At 46.5% G+C, this 19,833-nt stretch overlaps 2 protein-coding genes across 8 annotated transcripts in view; both read right to left on the reverse strand.

Moving 5' to 3' along the window:
• The window catches only part of LOC147635184 (uncharacterized), a 149,061-nt gene that overhangs the window by 80,734 nt on the left and 48,494 nt on the right, over nucleotides 1-19,833 (reverse strand). For 4 of the 7 annotated variants that reach the window (XM_086802391.1, XM_086802387.1, XM_086802389.1 and 1 more), the window contains exon 3: nucleotides 13,555-13,626. The exons of 2 other annotated variants lie outside the window; for them this stretch is intronic. In XM_086802391.1, coding sequence (XP_086658517.1) covers nucleotides 13,555-13,626 — 72 coding nt within the window. Of the gene's footprint in view, nucleotides 1-13,554; nucleotides 13,627-13,976; nucleotides 14,246-19,833 lie in introns of all 7 variants that reach the window. One more of the 7 variants, XM_086802393.1, reaches the window with a different exon arrangement.
• On the reverse strand, nucleotides 3,228-4,984 carry LOC147635185 (uncharacterized). Its single transcript, XM_086802321.1, has one exon. The coding sequence runs from the start codon at nucleotides 4,512-4,514 to the stop codon at nucleotides 3,228-3,230; it is 1,287 nt and encodes a 428-aa protein (XP_086658447.1). The 5' UTR covers nucleotides 4,515-4,984.

The raw sequence follows: 19,833 nt of genomic DNA on the forward strand, positions 1-19,833 counted from the left end.
CTACGTAGCTCAAGCCTGACTTATCTTGGACTAAGGATTACAATGGGGTCACAGCGTACGACAAATATCATCCTAAAGGGTACTAATAATGTACAACGTTGCACTGATGATGATGAGCCGTCTTGTCACCATGCACTACAGTGCAGAATGCATGTGACACCCATATATCATATATGCATGCTCCCAAACATTATTTACACCAATTTGACCTTTCAAAGTACAAAAACTGTAGAAAAAGGTAAGAAATTGCATATCTGACACCGAGGAGACATTGTGGAGGAGCCAATGCTCACTCGGAATTATCCCACATATGCGCGCTTGAAACAGCAGCTAAGGGTGTAAGGGCAAGAAGCATGACCATTTTGTTCTCACAGCAAGGTGGCTAGTGCTCTCTCTCCTCTCCCCACTGTAATGCGCGTTGGCGGGCGAGCTTGAGCCACCACACCGGACTTGCTGCGTGTGGGCCGTGTGCTGCCGGACGTTAGCGGCCTGTATTGTGTCGTTGAACTGGCCTCGTGTGTGTACGCCGTGTGCTGCCGGACATTGATGCCCTGTTGTGTGTTGTGTCCTATCCCGGGTCGTCGTACGGTCTAGCTCGGATACCAAGTGTAACACCCCTTTCTGGAAGGCGGTGAGAATCCACAAATCAAGCAAGATGAGAACCCAAAAAGACAAAATTCCCTAGCAAGTTTTACTATGTTCCTCCCCTCCTTTATTCCCTTGAGAGCTTCAAATTAGGGATTGGGCTTTAGCCCCTTTTCGCACACTTCAAACCCCTCAGACTCGCTCTTCACAGAAGTCCCCGAGCACGAATGCGGGGGTTCCTGGCGACTTGTTATAACCCCACATCCTCCTTTGGCTTATAACCTCGCATGTTGGCCAGTGATGCCCGGTCACCTCGGATGCAATGTTCACTAACTTATCGTATCTAGTTTATCGCCTTTCACCTTGGTATAATTACCCTTGTGATTGCGTGAAGAATCGGTAACTATGAACCATGATAATGCTAATGCACAGTACTTGTTCAATGTATTGCATACAGATTTGGATGAAAATCCAACTGCCTGGGACAAGCCTAAACCAACTATAAAATACAAGATGTCTGTCCAAACTATATTGCCAACAGTTAAGAAATTCTCGGAATGTGCAATCATTATGTTTTTTCCTAGCAAAATGCCTATTGCGAATGATGGTGCTTAGTGGATTAAGAACGTGCTTGGTGGATGCTATGTCGATGGGGTTTATTATGTTGGCTTTTGTGAAGTTGTTCTCTAAGAACCAATATATAAGCAGCAATTTTTCAAAAAATCTCCTCTGTTTTATGGCCGTCAGATGGTGCATGTACTTCCATGGAGTCCCACAAAGGACTATTAGGCCCTCTTAGAGCATCAATGCCCAGTATGGGTTGAGGTTGTTAACTTCCCAATAGACTTCTTTGATGCATAGTCAAGATTGGCTCATATGTTGGGCACTGTCATTTGTCCCCCTCATCTATTGGGCAAGAGAAATAGATTTGGTATTCTATGGGATACAGATATACCCACCCCACCATCAATTGCAATGGAGGTTGATGATGTCTATTTGGGCGAAAAATATTATGAACTGAAATGCAGTTGATGTCCACAAGATCTTTGACATGAATTTCAGGTGATGCGTTTATGTACTACTGTGCTCTAGCATTAGCACTATGACATTGGGGTTTCTCATTTTCCTTGTCATATAGTGCTTGCTTTTCCCATTGGCACTGCGGTTCATCTTTGCCATCGTGATCTCTCTTGATCACTCTTACTGTGGAGCATAGTGCAGGACAGCATTCACAGCTTTATCACCCTGCTACCCGTTCACACCGTTCAATTGAGGGGGGTTTGTTGGTCATGTCCACCCGGCCACTCCCGGCTAGTTCAGGTGTGAACCCACCTTACTCACTGGCACTTTTTCCCCGTGGCTGGACACGTTTTTTCCCCGTGTGAACACACTCTTGTACTCATTTGTACTTTCATTTCATTATTATTGAGTACATCTTTTCCAGCACTCTCACGTTTCTCTATGCTTGAGCTTGTGCGTGTGTGTGTGTGTGTGTGCAAGCTAGCTGCCCTCCTACCCAACATGTATGTCCTCTGATCCCCCCTAGGGCTTGCACTCTGCCAATGATAGACTCATAGAGTATAAGGATCCCCCAAAGCATCTATGTCGGTACTCTCATGTCCTGCAGTCTCCTCATCAATCTAGCCCGTGGGATTGTGTCAAAAGCCTTGCGGAAATCCACAAAGCAACAGTATATCCTGTGCCTAGGTGATGTCCCCTCCTCAATGATACCTCGTAATGTGAAGAGGTTGTCTAGTGTGGAGTGCCCTCTCCGGAAACCTGCTTGCCTTGGTGCTCTGAGTCTCTACTCCTCCGCCCATCTGCTGAGCTCGTGCTCCAAGATCGATCCATAAATCTTGGCCAATGTGTGACCAATCATAATAGTCCTGTGGTAACCGGGATCCATGGGGTCACCTGCTTTCAGAATGGGCACAATGATATTAGAAGACCAACTGGCGGGGAAACCCTCGCATAGGACCCTATTAAACATATGAACCAGAAGTGGATCCAAGACATCCCTCGCATGTGAGAAGTGCTCGGCAATCAGCCCATTGAGACCTTTCTGGATCCTGTCAATCGCATCTCTCACCATGCTCAAGTGGAAGGAGGAGGAGTGGGGAGGCGAGGCTCAGGAGGGTGAGGGAGAGGTGGTTGTCCAGGGACGTGGTAAAGGGAGGTGACGTATGCATGCCATATGTCACGTGAGGTGATCGGGGTCAGTGGGCGACGATCCTAGAAGAGCCCCCAAGCCTCCTTACAGTCCCGTTCCAGAAATAACCGGTACAGCTCCTGCTTGAGGTGAGCTAGGTAGGCTCGCTTCTTCCTCCGTACGAGACAACAAATGATCTTTTGTGCCTGCTGGTGAGTGGTGGGGCCCAAAGCGACCTCTCGCTCCGTAGGTGGGCATAGGTTGTGTCATCCGATGAAGGCTCACGATGAGAACCATCTGTCCCACCCTCCTGTGCAATAGTTGTAGCTACCTCCTCTTGTTCCATCTCCCACTGTGTAAAAGTATCGGCATTGCATCTTGCACTCTTGCCAAGCATGCGCAAGTTTGTACTAATGAAGACAAGATCATTAGCTCTTTCCACCCCAAGCCGATTTCTTTTCTTTGATGAAATGTGACTGTAGGAGGACCATAATTACTCTAGGCAAGAAGAGCTAACGGACTGGCTCAAGATCCAGATCGCCAACTGTTGTAGCTCTGGTCCATCTGATCCGAAGTCCTCCCACCATAATGCTGCACCAACCTTGAATCTGTCCTGCTGCACATCTGCACATCCATATGAGCCTTGAAATGCCCTGTAATTAGAGAGCTGGTCTCTAATTCTGCGCCTTATTTCTGCATCCGGCGTGAGGCGATCCAAGATGAGTCTCCAACCGTTGCTCACCTCTTTATCACCCTCCTGCCCTTTTCCCTGAAATTCTGGGTCCACCATAAAAGCAGCTGCATGTAAAGGAGAGGAATATGAGCTCCATCTCGCCACACAAAGCGAGTGGATCTCCTCATATCTATCTACGTCTGGCTCAAGCTTCTCAAGACTCTCTATCATCTGGTCCATGGCTTCATATACTTTGCCGATGCATGGCTGCATAGCATCAACAATCCTGAGCAAGTGGACAATGGGATGCACCATGGCCTCAGTGCGCTTGAGGTCCTCCCAAAAATCAGCATCGTCGATCTTTTTCTTCCATGAAATCCCTACCTGTGTACGTGCAAAAGATGAGGAGCAAAACTCATCACTGATGAATAGTTGCCGCACGGCACCCTGACAATCCTTCAAGCGATGCAACATAAGAAAGTTGTATGCAAAGCGAGTGTCCGAGTACTTGAGAAGGACCTTTGTGGACCTCTTCCCAAACTCGGATCGAAGGTATGTGTGATTGTTGATGAAGGTCACAATTGCACATGCATCATCAATCACCGATTCAATCCATGACAATTTCCCAATATCTTTCAAAAGATTATTGAGACAATGTGCCATGCAAAAAGAGACGGTGATTTGAGGATACATACTCTCAAGAATAGCTCCCGCTGCCCTATTTGTCGCCTCACCATCCGTGACGAAACCGATCACACATTCGGGGCCGATAATCTCGACAGCACTACTCGAATCAGCAGCAAGTACATCCGCACTCTTTCCTGTCCCTGAAGCATCATGTGAGGAGACAAAGTACATCTCCCCCCGTGAGTATGCCACAAGGCCATGGATAGACCTTTTCCGCGTGTCACTCCATCCGTCTGCAATCAAAGAGACTCCATTGCGAGCCCATTGTCTCTTTGTGTTTGCCGCCGCTTGCTCAACAAGGCGTTTCTCCTTGTCAAGCATAGTGGTCCGCAAGGTTTCGGAGGATGGAGGTGTGTAGTGAGGACCGTACTCGCCAATCTTCTTCACCATCGTTTTGAAGTAGTCGGACCTATTTATCATTTCAAAAAAAAAGAGGATAAGTAATTAGAATGGCAAAATGGTGACCCGTGAATCGTGACTCGTGAGACATGATGATGAAATCATGTGAGTGAAATACGTATCGTGCCACACGAAAAGCAATGTGGTCATGAAAAAAGAAGCGGGCCACCGCGGCATCAACCTCCTCTTTCTTTTTGGGATCCCAACTCCCCTCAAGAGTACTTTGCCGACGAGAGAGAGAGGGTGGACTAGGTTGCGGCATTGAGAAGGCGGCTTGTGTGAAGCCACGAGTAGTGCCACGAGGAGGACGTGGTAAGAGGGGTAGATGAAGATGCACCACCACCCAATGTAGAACCTGATGTTTGGGTTGGAGTGACATAAGTGTTGGGATCCACTCCACGCACCCTTTGGCTTGCATTCAAAGCTTGATGGGCGGCAAGCTTTGCAAGAAGCTCCTTTCTTATCTCCGGTGTGACCCGCTCACAAAATTTCACCTCATGAACGGGCTCATGCAACAAATGGGCCCTCACCCTATTGGCCCCACCGACATGCTTATATGGGCAAAGCTTGCATGTCCATGGACGTGCACCCCCCCGCATGAGTAGGAGGCTTGAAGTTGACATCATCCCACCATGACCACCCATCCGTTCTACTCCTACCGCCCGCACGAGAAGAGGATGCCATGAATAGTTAGTAACTTAGTAGTAGTCTAGTAGAAGAGGGTGGAGAGAGCTTAGAGGGTAGAGTAGGAGAAGAGGTAGAGGGAAGATTAAAGTAGTCTAGTAGGAGAGGGTGGAGAGGAAGGTGGTGGAGTAGGAGAGGGTGGAGAGGAAGGTGGTGGAGTAGGAGAGGGAGATAGTGGAGAGGAAAGCTTGAGTAGGAGAGGGAGATGGTGGAGAGCCTAGAGGTACTCAAGTCTCAAGTCTTGGAAGTTGGAAGGCTTGAGCAATGAGTAGAAGAGGAGTAGCATAAGCCCATTATATAGCATATGGCAGCTCTCTCTCTCTCTCTCAAACGGCCAGCCGCCAACGGCTAGTAGCTGTTGCCCGAAAAAAAAACGGCTCGATTTTTGTAGCCGTTGCGCCGTTGCGCCGTTGCGGACGTCCCCCCATCCCCGGCTGACAACGTCCCGCCGTCCCCCCGGACGGGGACGCCCGTCCCCTTGTCACGTCCCGTCCGTCCCGTCCCCTGGGCCGTCCCGCACCTGCAGTTAATCGGGACGGCGTTCCCACGTCCCACGTGGGCGTCCCGCCGTCCCCCTGTCACTATGTTATAAATGGCTAATCCAGGAGCTCCTCCAAGGGCTAGGAGGTACTCCCATAGACTGTACGGGCTTTCATTGCATCTGATGCCCGCTCAAGTTATGTGCCCATCGTGTCGATCTCCTGGTACATGGGATCCTCTATCTCAAAGAAAGGTACCTGTGCAATCACAGTGCAAGCGTTGAAGTCTCCAGCAAGGAGGATATCCCCTAGATTGGAGAACTTCAAAATGTCCTCATAGAGTGGCAGGTATGGAGACTCCAAAGGGATGGCATATTTGGATGTGGATGGTACAAAGTAGCACAATGCAAGGTAGATATCTCTAGGCCTCTCCGTCCTTATCCTCACCCACATGAACTGTGCATCCTCATCCTGTCTGACCACCTATATCACATGGTGCAGTCCCTCTCTGTATAATATGGCCACTCCTCCTGAACCTCTAGTGCTGCCTATTGTGCGTGACTGTGGGCGGTGGACAGACTCCCGTCTATATCCCCGCACCTCAGATAAATGGCTCCACTGGCACTGGTGTGTCTCTGTATAAAGGACCATGTCACGCCCTCTAAATGTTGCTTCAAATAGACCTGCATCCATTCATAGAGCGCCATTGCAGTTCTAAACCGCAATCTCTAGTGTGGTCCCATAGGTCGCGCACAATCACGGAGAGCGCCGCTCGGTGATAATCACCCTCCCTTCGCTGTACACTGCCCACTTTCCTGCCCTACGTGCTTCCAGTATGCGAGGCATGCACTCCCTCCTGTGTGCCACCTGGGCTGGTGTAAGGTCATCCTCAAGGTAAGTCTTTTCCCCCTTTTAATGTCCGTCTTTTGGCGAAGAATGCCTGCCTCGCCTCTACCCCCTCAAACTTGAGAATGAGTGCACACTCCTTTGTGGTGTCTTTCCCCACCCTCCATGCCTCACGTCGGGAATCTCCATCTTCCTACATAGAGCTCTGACATCTTCCTTCGGCGAGACCCCTTCCTTCCATCCCACCACTCTCACATTGAGTGCTCGGATCTTCTTTCTCTTCCCTTCTTCAAGCATGTCGTTGATGATATTCAAGATTGATGGTGGGTTTCGTTGCCTCTTGGCAACCTCAATCCAATTGCCCGCTTCTTCGACTTGTTGATGCGTCTTCTTGATCATTTCAGCCCATGTATCTGCTTCATTGGCCTTTTTCTCGTCTTGGGCTTGGAGAGAAAGAGAGAGAAAGAAAGATAGATAGATAGATATATTATCATATACAACAGACCCGAAGGGCCTATGAGTCCATGAATAGTACAGGTTACCATGGGTATACAATGCCATGGAAAAACTAAAAAAGGATGTGAAAACTGAAAACTGAAAATAACTCTATAAGCCTCCCAATGGCAGGTGTGGCCATGGTGAGGGCATGTCATGTCATCAGAGAATCTCATGGATCTCTCTCTATGTGGTGGAGATCCTCGGTGCTCTCCGTCACGAGTGGCCGGCACATAGGATGGAGTAGGCCAGCCCACTTAGGACTCCTCTTGGACACAAATAAGGCCCCTGTGTACGGCTAGTATGAGCTAATGTCAATGTGACGGTGAGTGACGGCATCGCTGATGTGGATGCTCGTGGCGTGAAGAAATCCCTGATGCATCTCTAGGCAACGTCTTGTATGGGCTGGCCCTGTCTCTCCGCATGTCCTCTCAATGCTACATCCCTATGTCGTCTGAGCTCTATCAGGTACATCCCAAGACTTATTTGGTCCTCATTCGGCATCACCCGTGCTAGTGGCCCGAACCCCTACTGAAATCTCCCCCTGTATCTCATAATACGATGGGCATCTGGAAATATAGTGGGCCTCGTCCCTACCTCACCTGTGGTCCGTACTCTGCAGATCTGCTCCTCTGGCCGGATATTCTTGGCTCTCCTAGTCTCTACTTGGAGGCAGTGGGAGGATACTCCGAGCTGAACAATCACAATACGCAAAGCATGTAGCATGTGGCATGTGGATCTACATGTACCTCAGGATCTCAAAGAATCAGTCCGAAAAATGCTCTCTGTAGTTTCACGTTTCATCCCTCTCTGATGATGACACCCAGGTCTGGCATATGTATAGGCCATGCAGATCCTGTCAGAATGCAGAGCGGAAATGAAGACAACTGCTGTAGAGAGCAATACACAGATGCAAAAGAGAGAAGATAGTGTAACTCTGCTGTATATACACCAAGAAATCCCAGAGTGCTCAATGACAAGTGTGGGGGGAAAGGGGCCATTTTATATGGCCCCAGGCTGCTGGTCGGCCAGCACTAAAACAGCCGACAGCAGCCCAGATGCCCATGACCAGCACAGGGGGCAGTCGGCCAAGGCTGGACAGCAGTCGGGTATGCAACCATCACTCGGCCAGCAAATGGAATAGCCGACAGGTAGCAAACAACCTCCCACACGTAGCAAAAAGACAGGAGATGACTGCTAACCGCCCCTCTCAGCTCCTGGATGTGGAACCAACCCCAATGAGCTGGAGTGCCACCGGAGCATAGCCTGAGGGAGAGACTTAGAGAAGAGGTCCCCCGCATTGTCCTCCATTGAACAAAGTGATATTGTATCTCTATGTGCTTGATCCAGGCATGGAAGACCGGGTTCCGATCAATAGCGATACAGCTCTGGTTATCTCAGTAGATAACCATGGGCTCCTTCTGTGGAAACCCAATCTCGCCAAGCAACCTCCGCCGCAAGCAGCACCACAAGCAGCCCAGTACTCCACCTCTGTCGACGACAAGGCAATAGTTGGCTGCCTCTTGTTGCTCCATGAAACCGCTCCTAAGCCGAGGGAAAAACTGTAGCCTGATGTGGATCTCCTCGTGTCTGGATCTCCTCCCCAATCTTGAGTCACTCCATCCTTGGAGTCGAACTCGTTCCTTCGTGTCACCTCAAGCACTGTAGAAGAGTCCAAGATCCTTCGTACCCTGCAGATACCACAAGAATCCACAATCCTGCGTCCCAATGAGACACTTCAACGACGTCTGCATGAATGAGCTCAACAGCCCCACAGGAAAGCTCAAGTCCAATCTGGTGTTTAGCAACCAGATCAATGAACCAACCAGCTTCCGGTACAGAGAGGCATCAACTGGTCACAAGGATCATTCACTGTAAGCTTCGTGTTTAGGTCCATCGGCGACGTGATAGGCTTGCAGTTCTCCATCCCAAAGGCCTCAAGCAACTCATGAACATACCGCTACTGAGAGTCAAAAAACCCCCTCTGGGTGTGCCAGATCTCCAATCCCAAGAAGAAGTGGAGTAAGCCTAAATCGGTCATCTCAAACTCCTTTGACAAGGCAGCCTTCGTCACTGCAATGTGCTCCATATGACTGCCGATAAGAATGAGGTCATCCACATAAAGGATGCTCAACGTGACCATGCCACGTTCTTGAAAGAGATTTAGGTTGGGATTTGCAACCGATCTCTAAAATCCAGTCCGTAGAAAGAAGGAATCAATCTTCTGATTCCAAGCCCTGGGAGCTGCTTGAGACCAAACAAGGCCTTCCGCAATCTATAAACCATCCCCTTTGATCCTGGAACCTCAAAGCCTCGAGGTTGCTCAACATACACCACCTCCTGCAGGTCACCATTAAGGAACGCAGATTTAACATCCATCTAATATACGGGCCACCGCTGAGAAGAAGCAAGAACAAGAACGGTCCGAATCGTGGTCATCCTTGTTGTCGGTGCAAAGGTATCCTCATAGTCGATGCCAGGCTGCTGAGCATAACCCTTAGCCACAAGTCTGGCTTTGTGTTTGTCCACCGACCCATCTCACATATACTTGGTCTTAAAGACCCGCTTGACACCAATGACAGACCGTTTCGACAGCCTCGGTACCAACTCCCGAGTGTTATTCTTCTCAATGGCATCCAGTTCCACCTGCATGGCTTTCCTCCAAGTATCCTGTGCAAGGGCTTCCTTGACAGAAGTGGGCTCTTTATCCCGCATGATACAAGACATCAAAGCATAGTTTGCCTATAAAAGCTCCGCTCAATGACTTTTATCACGGACTCTGTGCAATCTTCGGGGTCTGTCCCTTGGAAAGAGAGTTATATCCCATAAATCTATTGGAGCATGTTTGGGTTAGTAATTAGTGCCCAGTGCGGATTTTTCAAGTCTCTTGGTGCTTAAGAGGCCATGGAAAATCCCACTCTTCCGCGTACCATCATATCCAAACATGCTGTGATGGGGACCAAACTTTGTAAGCATGGGAGAGAGGGACCCACCCCCCACATGCTTGCAAATTTTGGTCACCCATCAGAGCATGTTTGGGTTAGCAATTAGCACCCAGTGTGGATTTTTTAGGTCTCTTGGTACTTAAGAGGCCATGGAAAATCCCGCTCTTCCCCATCCCATCGTACCCAAACATGCTCTGATGGGGACCAAACTTTGCAAGAATGTGGGGGGGGCCACCCCCACATGCTTGCGAATTCTGATCACCATTAGAGCATTTTTAGGTTAGCAATTAGCGCGCCGCCCAGTGATTTCATGTTATTGAATGTCTTTATTTTGCAACAACACAGTCCATTGTTGCACTTAGGCCTACAAGTGTTAACCACTTTTGCTGAACATGGTTCTTAGGTCAATTGTTGCTTTTAGGACTACAAGTGTTAACCACTTTTGGTGAACATGGTTCTTCATCGACAACGTCCGTACACATTGTATCGAGCATCTTTACTTATATTATAATTCCCATCATTTAATATTGTAAGTGCTCTTACAATGCTCCCAAGTCCTATACTTGAAGATCATAATCGATCATGGGCATCTCGAGTCCCTTACTCTTGGTCGGCCTAGTGAGAAATTTCTTATGAAATCTGGGAAAGGAAACAAACCCATGTGAATCTGGAACAATCATCAACAACAAGCAGCATAAATTACAAATAACCTCCCAAGGAGGCTGTCTGCATAGGTCCACACAAGTCGGTGTGTACCAACTCCAAAGGTTTCGAAGCCCGCCTGGAAGCTGCTTCAGAAAAGATTCCCTCTTTTGCTTACCACGAATGCAAGAACTACAGCGCCCTTGCCTGCTGCCAACATCTGGCAAGCCAACCACCATCTAGTCCGGGAAAGCTCGCCACAGCGCATCCACATTCAAGCGGCCAAACCGAAAGTGCCACAAATCACCAATCTGAGTACTTGTCAAAGAGGAGAGTGCGGAGAGTTTGTATATACCATTCTCCACGCCGCTTCCCAAACAACTTGGCCAGTCTCACGGTCCCGTAGAGCAACAAAATGCTCCTCAAACTCCACCCGGAAGCCAATCTTACACACATCATGCATTGACAATAGATGAAAACCAAGTACGGGGACATAAACAACACAAGAGGAATACTTCCCCCCTCTGCCATCGAGAATGATCTCCATCCTGCCCTCACTGTGTATCAGTATGGTGGAATTGTTGCCAATGAAAATGCGACCTGACTGCCATTTTAGATCCTGAAAGAAGTCACGGGAAGGAGTCATGTGCCTAGAAGCTCCACTATCAAGAATCCATTCTCGAGTATCCTTTGCGGTGAAGCAATTGCCTCCTCGCTCGAAGAAGATGAAGCATCCATGTCCAACATCTCCAAGTGCACAAAGACTCGAGTCTTTGCAGCTGAAGCTGAAGAATCAGCACTCTTCCCAGTCCACTTGGGACACTTCCTCCAATAGTGTCCTTTCTCGCCACAATCATTACAGGTCTTGTTGTTGTTATTACGGCCTTTCGACCGTTGGCCAGTTAAGGCCTCAGATCCTCCGCCTTGCGGAGGGTTTGTGAATCGCTCTTCCTGGTCCAAGACCATGGACACAAGCTCCTCCAATGTGATGGTGTTGAGCCTGCCACTGGTGATCAAAGAAGAGTAAAAGGCTGAGTACTGAGAGGGCAAATGTGACAGCAACGGTATGGCCATATCCTCTGATGATATCTCTTTCCTTGCCTGGAGAACTTCCTGCTGAAGAGCCTGCAGCTTGTTGATGTGCTCTCGCATCGTCGACGACTTTGCAGAATTCATCACCCACATCTGAACTTCCAAGGAGATTCTCTTCATAGGCGATACCCTGTTGTAGAGAGAAGCCAAATGCTGCCAAATAACTCTGGCCAACGTCATATGCTTTATATGATTGATCACCTGTGGTGTGCAATTGAGGAAGATGAAAGAACGGACTCTGGCATTGACATGATCCCATAACTATGCTTGTGCCTCCCGTTCCTTCCGAAGAGAAGATAACTCCCTTCCTCTAACTCCAGCCGTGGAACCCCAACAACAATGAAATCAGCCAAGTCATACGACTCCAAAACAAATTCCATCATTACCTTCCATATGCCGTAGTTGTTCCCGTCCAACAGGCGGTCCACCGGGAACGTGGGGAGTGTCGGGATCTTCACATGCTTCTCAGCCATCTCAAGCAAATCTGCCATCTCAAGGGTTCACAAGGTCTTGTGAAGGGAGGGTGGGTGGGAAAAAAGAAGAAGAAGAAGAGGCTTCAAATAGAATGCAAGGTGGCTGTCCAACGGTGATGGCCGCCTTCTACCCGATCTCCAAGTCCCGTACAGCCCAAAACAGTATCCAATCAACAAACCCTCGACGTCCCACTATCTCCAAGCTTCAAGCCACCTGGGGCTCTAATACCATGTCAGAATGCACAGCAGAAATGAAGACAACTGCTGTAAAGAGCAATACACATATGCAAGAGAGAGAAGAAAGTGTAACTCTGCTATATATACACCAAGAAATCCCAGAGTGCTCAATGACAAGTGTGGAGGGCAAGTGGCCATTTTATATGGCCCTAGGCTGCTGGTCGGCCAGCACTAAAACAGCCAACAGCAGCCCAAATGCCCACGGCCAGCACACAGTGCAGTCGGCCAGCACAAGGGCAGTCGGCCAAGGCTGGACAGCAGTCGGGTATGCAACCATCAGTCGGCCAGCAAATGGAACAGCCGACAGGTAGCAGACAACCTCCCACACGTAGCAAAAAATGGGAAAAATACAGGGAAGTGAGGAAAAATGGGGAAACACCAAAACTGGGTGGGAACACCCACCACAGAGGCCCTGACATAGTGCAGAGACAGGAGGTGACTGCTAACAGATCCAACCGGATGATCCGGTTGATTTCCTATCGCATGAGAGGTCGAGGTGTGCAGTCTGGAGAGCCTAGTTTGTACTAAAATGGGGGGAGATGATCACTCTGCTATCCATCTGCATCCAACCATTCGACTACCTCCAAGTGCCATACCTGCTTTGGTAAGGGTGGCGGCCGTCTTCTGCACACAGTCTGTCCTGTCTCTTCCGCTCCCTCTCCCTCTCATGATACAGCTGCATAAAGACTAGTGCTAGAGGAAGAGAGTGAATGAGAGTGAGGAAGAGAAAGATACGAACACAAAGCTCTTAGTAATCAAAGCAATACTTGTGTTCTCGTCAGCACTCCAAGCATGAGTTGCTTTCTCAATTTTGAACAAGTCCAGATGCTCGTGGGTATATGATGCTTATTAAGTAAGTAGCAAAGAGAAGAAGTAGAAAAAAGCAAATAAAAGTTTTCCTTTTTGTCAGGGAAGGAAGAAAGGAGGGGAGGGGCGGTGTTAGTTTTGTTGGTGTGCGGGGGTGGGGAACAACAGATTGAACTAACAAGTGAGTGAGAAAAACTATCTGTAAACATGTATGCATGTACCATGCGCAAATGCATGTGTATGAGAAATTTAGACTTCTAAATGCATACAAACCCAAAACTAAAAAGAATGGGGACTTTCAAGCTCCTTTAAACCTTTTTCCAACTACTGAAAACAAATTATTAAAAAGAAGGCACATCACCTTTGTCTCTTGTTCTGCTATTTTTGCCTTCGTCTCATCGAGCATCTCTTGATTTTCATTTCCGTCATATTCCTTAAACCCAATCAAATTGTTAAATCATGATGTGAAGCTTGAAGAGAGGCTGTAAGCAAATCACAACTTTCCAAGACCGCTCTATAACTTCCAAGCCCTGACCTATTCGCTTTCCGTTGGTCTCAAAGCCTTTCCTATAGTCAATAAATCTTTTATAAATGGCAAAAAGACTAATTGTTTTTCCCAAAAAGAAGTCATGTAATAACATGCAAGGTAAGAGAGTATGCATGGGACTTGGAATCCAGAAGAGCTCGCAAGCAAGAAAGGGGTTTGATATGCTTTAATTTATCAATTTGCATAGTAAAATAACCATAAGCAAGATCAGAAACAGCAAAAGATAGAAGGCTCACTTGGGGACACATGGAGGACCAAAGCTCTTGCGGGAAATGGTTGCTCTGCGAAGGTTAGAATTGATCCCTCCTCTAAGAGCACTACCCGTTCAGCATGTGTTCATGGCTTTTTGATTCACTCCTTGCTTAGTCCCCTTATCTTGATGCAAACCAAATTGAATTTTCAAGGCATATAACTACACATGAGCTGCACAAAGTAACAAATGGGCCAATGGATTGCCCATACAAGGGACCTCATTTTCAGTTTTGCATCCTCCTCCGTGTGAGAGCTGTCATAAGGTCACAAATTGGACATCAGTTTAAGAAACTGAGGCTGCTCCATTTCAAAACTGTAAATTAGGGAACTAAAAAGGACTTATAAGGGCTAGGCTTTTGACAGGGAAATCACGACTGCCTCTTATAGAGAATCAAGATACAAATGAGCTTTGGCCTAAAAAGGAGGGCTGAAATATAGAGGTCATTGGGAATTGTAGATTGCACACTAGCTATGGCTGAGAATGCTCTCAGAGAATAGCCTTTTAACTCCATAGCCAAGTGTAACTCCTCCTTTACAATCATTGTCTTGTGAGGGAACCCTAGCCCAATAACTGAGCACTCAAAACCCTGGCGAATAAATTTTGTATTGATCTTGCCAACAGTCAACCACTCTTTCTGTACTCTTGAGAAAGCCAGGGGCTTGACTTCCTAAATTGATACAATCAAAGGGTCAAATTCAATTCAGTCAACGGAAGTGCACATACACGATGTCAAAGTAAGCAATGAGCATGAGCTAATAAACACCAGATATGTTTTAAAAACAAGGTTTTATTACCATCTACTGTCCCAAGACATGGATCGATCCCAGGAAGCACTAATTCGGTAACCAGTACTTGATTTTGGGTACCTGCTTCTATGTAATGTTAAGTGTGGGTTAGAGGTAATGTTCTTCATCTCAAAGAAACACAGATCTCAAGAATGGGCCCTTCCCAAATGCGATAATGTTATTGTGGGTGAGAGGTAATGTTCTTCATCTCAAAGAAACACAGAACTCGAGAATGGGCCCTTCCCAAATGCGATAATGTTATTTGTCATGAGTCATATATGACTTACGAGGCATCATACATCACATATTTCATGCAGTGCAGGAGATGTATATCATGCATGGTGTTCGTATTGTGTGGCATGTTTCATGGTTGCATGTATCAAGTCACACGTCCTTAGTTAGAATATCGGCTTTGAATAATGAAGAAATCGTCAATCATATGTCGCCACCAAGGGTGCCCACACCGTAACACTATAATAGTGTCACACTGCAACAATGTCACACCATAACACCGTTAACATTGTAACACCACCACAGTGGATCAACCCAGAGGAACCATCCAGAAGCAGCAGTGCACGCGCCAGCATTGAAGGCACCGCACTGACACTCCGATGGCATCTCCAAGACATATGAGATAGAGGGCATCTTCTAGAGATAGAGGATGCCACCGACTCAACCTCAGGCATATATGGTCCTCGACTCATCCTGAAGGACATCTCGATCCGACACCCTTCATTCTTCATCTCTCACTCATCTTCTTGGAGGACATCCTTTATCCCACATCCTTATCCTTCATCCCTCACCATCACCTGAAGGACATCCTTCATACCACTTGTACCTTGTGTTCTCCGGTCACTTGTCATCAGCTTACGCTGTGTCACCCTCTTCACTGTGACCTCTGTTGAGTGTGCACGGTACAGTGAAGGACATGAATCAGTGTTCTTTGAGTAGTGCAAGTGTTCTCATTCCTTTTGAAGTCTTGTCTCTTCTTGTGTGGTGTTCCACTCCATAGTGTCTTCTGTGTTGCATTGTGAGCATCAAGGACTCCAGACATACTATCCAGAGAAGAGCTACCACAGTGTGTGTCGTGCAACCAGCCCTGCTACATCATAATTTTACCACTGTTTGTAGCAATATAGTTAGCATTAATTAAAAAACTCACCAATGTGTAATGAAAGCTATATCACAATGTAGCATGCTACATGTAATTGGTATCATGTATCCTTGGTCAATTTCTGCTATATAAAACCTAATACAGTCGCCGCCGCCACTATAGTCACACCTACGCCCATCCCCACCTGCTGCATTAGCCGCTTCATGGTCATGGATGCATTGATGACAGCAAAAGACATTTTAACATTAAGATACAAGAGTGGGGCATGTTTATTGAGAGCATGAAATAAATGCCAAAAAACAAAAAACAAAAAAAAAAACAAAAAAAAAACAAAAAAAAACAAAAAAAAAACTGGAGTGGTTGAGCACACTAAGAGAACTGTGGCAACAATACCACACAGCACGGCGAGCAGCCCGTTACGATGCAAAGGTTGGACTCCACCATCTTACCTGCTCAAACGGGCACCTATATTTTGTAAGATGATGCTAGAATATATAAAGCAGCCTTACCTAGGGAAGTCTAAGAACTTTGTGTATATACTTGCTTAAGACTAGTAATAGTGGTGGCAACCTTACCTAGATGAAGTCTAAGAACTTTGTGTATATACTTGCTTAAGACTAGTTGGCCGGACCATTTTTAAGTTTTGGCCGACGGCCTAGTGTGAAAACTAGGCACTTATATATAAGTAAAATTTGACACTAAGCAATACATAATAGAGTACTTGTGAGCTCTTCTCTTCCATACTCTTGCTTACATATGCTCTATCACATTCTTGCATGCTAGATGGTTTGCCTACTTGAATAGGTTTGCTTGCTTGACCCCTTGCTTGTAGATTTGTGGATTACAAGCTTGGAAGATGGGAGATTGTCCAATCAACAGTGCATTTGCATTAATCATGCATGTCTTGGTATGAATTGCAATGCGTGAACTTGTTTTTTGATGTCCACATTACCAGGTTTCAAAACTTGTGATTGTCCATGGGACCAGGAATGCTTACGAACCTTGTGGGTGTATGTGCATGACCTTGTTTGAGGCCTAACAAGTGTTTTCAAACGGGTTTTGTAGGTGGTAAATGTTATCTTTGTGGGTGTATGTGCATGACCCTCGTAAGTTTTATTATCCTTGTGGGTGTATGTGCATGACCCTAGTAAGTATCATCCTTGTGGGTTATGTGCTTGACCCTGTTTGAGGCCTAATGGGTGTTTTCGTATGGGTTTTGTAGGTGGTAAGTATTTTCATATGGGTTTTGTAGGTGTTTTCATATGGGTTTTCATATAGGTTTTGTAGGTGGTAAGCATTATCCCAAGGCCCATTTTTATTTGTGCAAGGTTTATGTCTAATGTGAGCTTGAAGCTTGGGTGGACAACTTATAAAAAATGTGCACAAGCCATTAATGAAGGGGACCCTAATATTGGCACAAAAGAAAGGGCTCAATAAGGTATCTTATTTCCTCTCAACAAATGCATGGGTATCGTGCTGTCTGTGTTTGCCGAAAAACCCCAGCATCTAGTGCCCAAAAAAAAACTTAGATTTTCTTTCCAAGTCATTACATCTTAGAGAACAAGCCTTGATGGACTTGAAGGTGTTAAAATTCATTAGAGTCCCAAAAAAATCAATAAATGCATACATATCACCACTGCCAAAAGCCTAGTCAAAGACCTAGACCTAATAAATCTCCATTTTTGTACACAAGAAAATTTCCAAGTCCCAAATGATGCTTTTCATAACTATTTCGTATTTAAAAACTACAATAAGACCCAAAAGATCCCATAGCAAGACAAAAATGTAACTAGTAGGTACCGATGGAAAAACAGCATATAATGGATACCAAGTCCACAAGCTCCTTGAGTAGAAAACTAGAATCTCTACTATTATAAAGTAAGAGAGAGTATAAACTTACATCTGAGGCATGTAATGAGAACAATATAATCTAGTGATCCTTTTAAAACTTTAAGGGTAACAAACTAGTGTAAGTGCAGAAGTCAAGACTATGCAAATACACTTCACTCCAAGATCCAAGATCACCTCCACCAAAAGACGGTCCTACATCGGAATGTCAAAGGGAGGGGCGTCTTGTTGCCCTTACGAAGGTTGAGGCTGTGGTTCGGGTGACTCTAAAACCTGACAAATGGAGTGCCCAATCACCGGGAGAAGCTCGAGGTACTCCTTGAGCAGGCTGGGGAAGCAAACCAAGGCTAGCAAGCTAGTCAACCCCACTAACAAGCAGAAATCCGGAGAGAAGTCATGCCTTCCTAGCAAAGTAGCACATGGGCGCCCCGTCCTACAATGGGCTCAATGGCAAGGTTTTCTCCACAAGGGTAGCCGAGTCGAACTCGATATGCATGTACCCCTTGATAAGGAACTGCCCCTACAGGTCTCCTTTCCGTTCATTTCCAATACTCGACTTCTGTGAGGCCCAAAACCTAATGTACAGCCATACCTATTGCTGCTTCAACAGCTGTACAACAAAAATAAACTGCCCCGTAAACTGTACAGCCAGATGTGAAGCTGTTCCATGAACTGAACAATCAGGTTCTTCCTCCTGGAGGACTGTACACGGTTAGCTGATTGCTGCCTAAGGGCTGTATGGTGCTTGATAACACTTTTGGTGGCTGCACAACTATTTCTCTTCTTTCTTGTAGAAGTCGGGTCGTTTTTTTACTATTGAGAACCTGTATATTGCTGCCCAAGCAAGGGAAAACCTGCTCTTGTTGCATTGGGAGGCTGGTCAATGCTGTGGAGGCTGCCTTGTTGACGACTCTTGAAGATATGAGGAAGATTTTGGAGAGATTGTTGGATCCTTTGAAGACTTTAAGGCTGATCCAATTGGCTTTGGGCTCCCCAAGAATGCCAGGGTTCTTTGAGTAGATCTACCACTCAAAGCTTTGGAGAACTGGATTATTTCGGGAGGGGAGTCCCTCAATTTTTGGATGCGTCTAAGTTAGAGCTTGAAGAGGACCCTGCAGGTATTCCAGAGGAAGTCCCTCCAATTTTGGACATGCATAATATGAGGATTCTTTTGTGGTAGGCAGTTAGCAGGCAAAGCTACCAATGAGCTTGCAGCAACTTGCAACATCGACACTCTTGCTTGAATTTGTTTTGATCATATTGTTATACTGAAAATAAGGTGGTCTATTGATCATTCACAAGCTTGTTACAAACACTCCTTGGTAATAAAATATACTAAGGGCAAGGTCAGCCCATCTATCGTGTAGCATGCACCTATGCAGAAGCATTACTGAGATAAGATTAACGATGCAATTACACATGCTGAAAACTAAATAGGCACTGAGATTAGGGTTTAGTAGATACACAAGGACAGAATATTGGATCCCAACTACCCTCTCAAAGGGCTCCCACCGCTGGCCAGTGTATTTGCTCAAGAAATTAAGAGGTACAATGACTGAAAGTGCTGTCCACATAACTGCACCGGACTGAGACCTTCTGGAACTGAACTGGACATCGACTTGGGGCTGATTTGGGCCCTGTTGCTGTGCGTTTGGCTTCCCTGTAACTGCCCTTGTTTGCTTAACTGCAGCACGGATATGGGCTGTGTCTTGATGATGTGGAGCTGATGATGAAGTGCGTTAATGGGCTTACACCCCTTCTGTACAAGCATGACCTGGTCGCCCTCTTGCTATGAAGCATTTCCCTCCACTAGCTTCTTGCTGAAAGTAATGCCCACAAGATGATATCTGTTACGACCCTGTGTTTTTCCCTCTGGACAACAAGCAGGTGGACACGGGCACGAGCACACAGGACGCACAGTGTGGACATGCATCCGTTAGATGTGAAAAGGAAACCCATGTTGGAGGCCAGCCCAAGTGTGAAAGGGGACAAAAAGGAACTTTAAAAGTTATAAGGTTTTAAAAACCTTTGATGATAAAATAATAATATTATTATTATTATTATTATTATTATTATTTGAAAAGCATGTGTTT

Source organism: Cibotium barometz, chromosome 9 (assembly GCF_041138505.1).
Source record: "Cibotium barometz isolate CiBa-2024 chromosome 9, ASM4113850v1, whole genome shotgun sequence".
Taxonomy (NCBI): domain Eukaryota; kingdom Viridiplantae; phylum Streptophyta; class Polypodiopsida; order Cyatheales; family Cibotiaceae; genus Cibotium; species Cibotium barometz.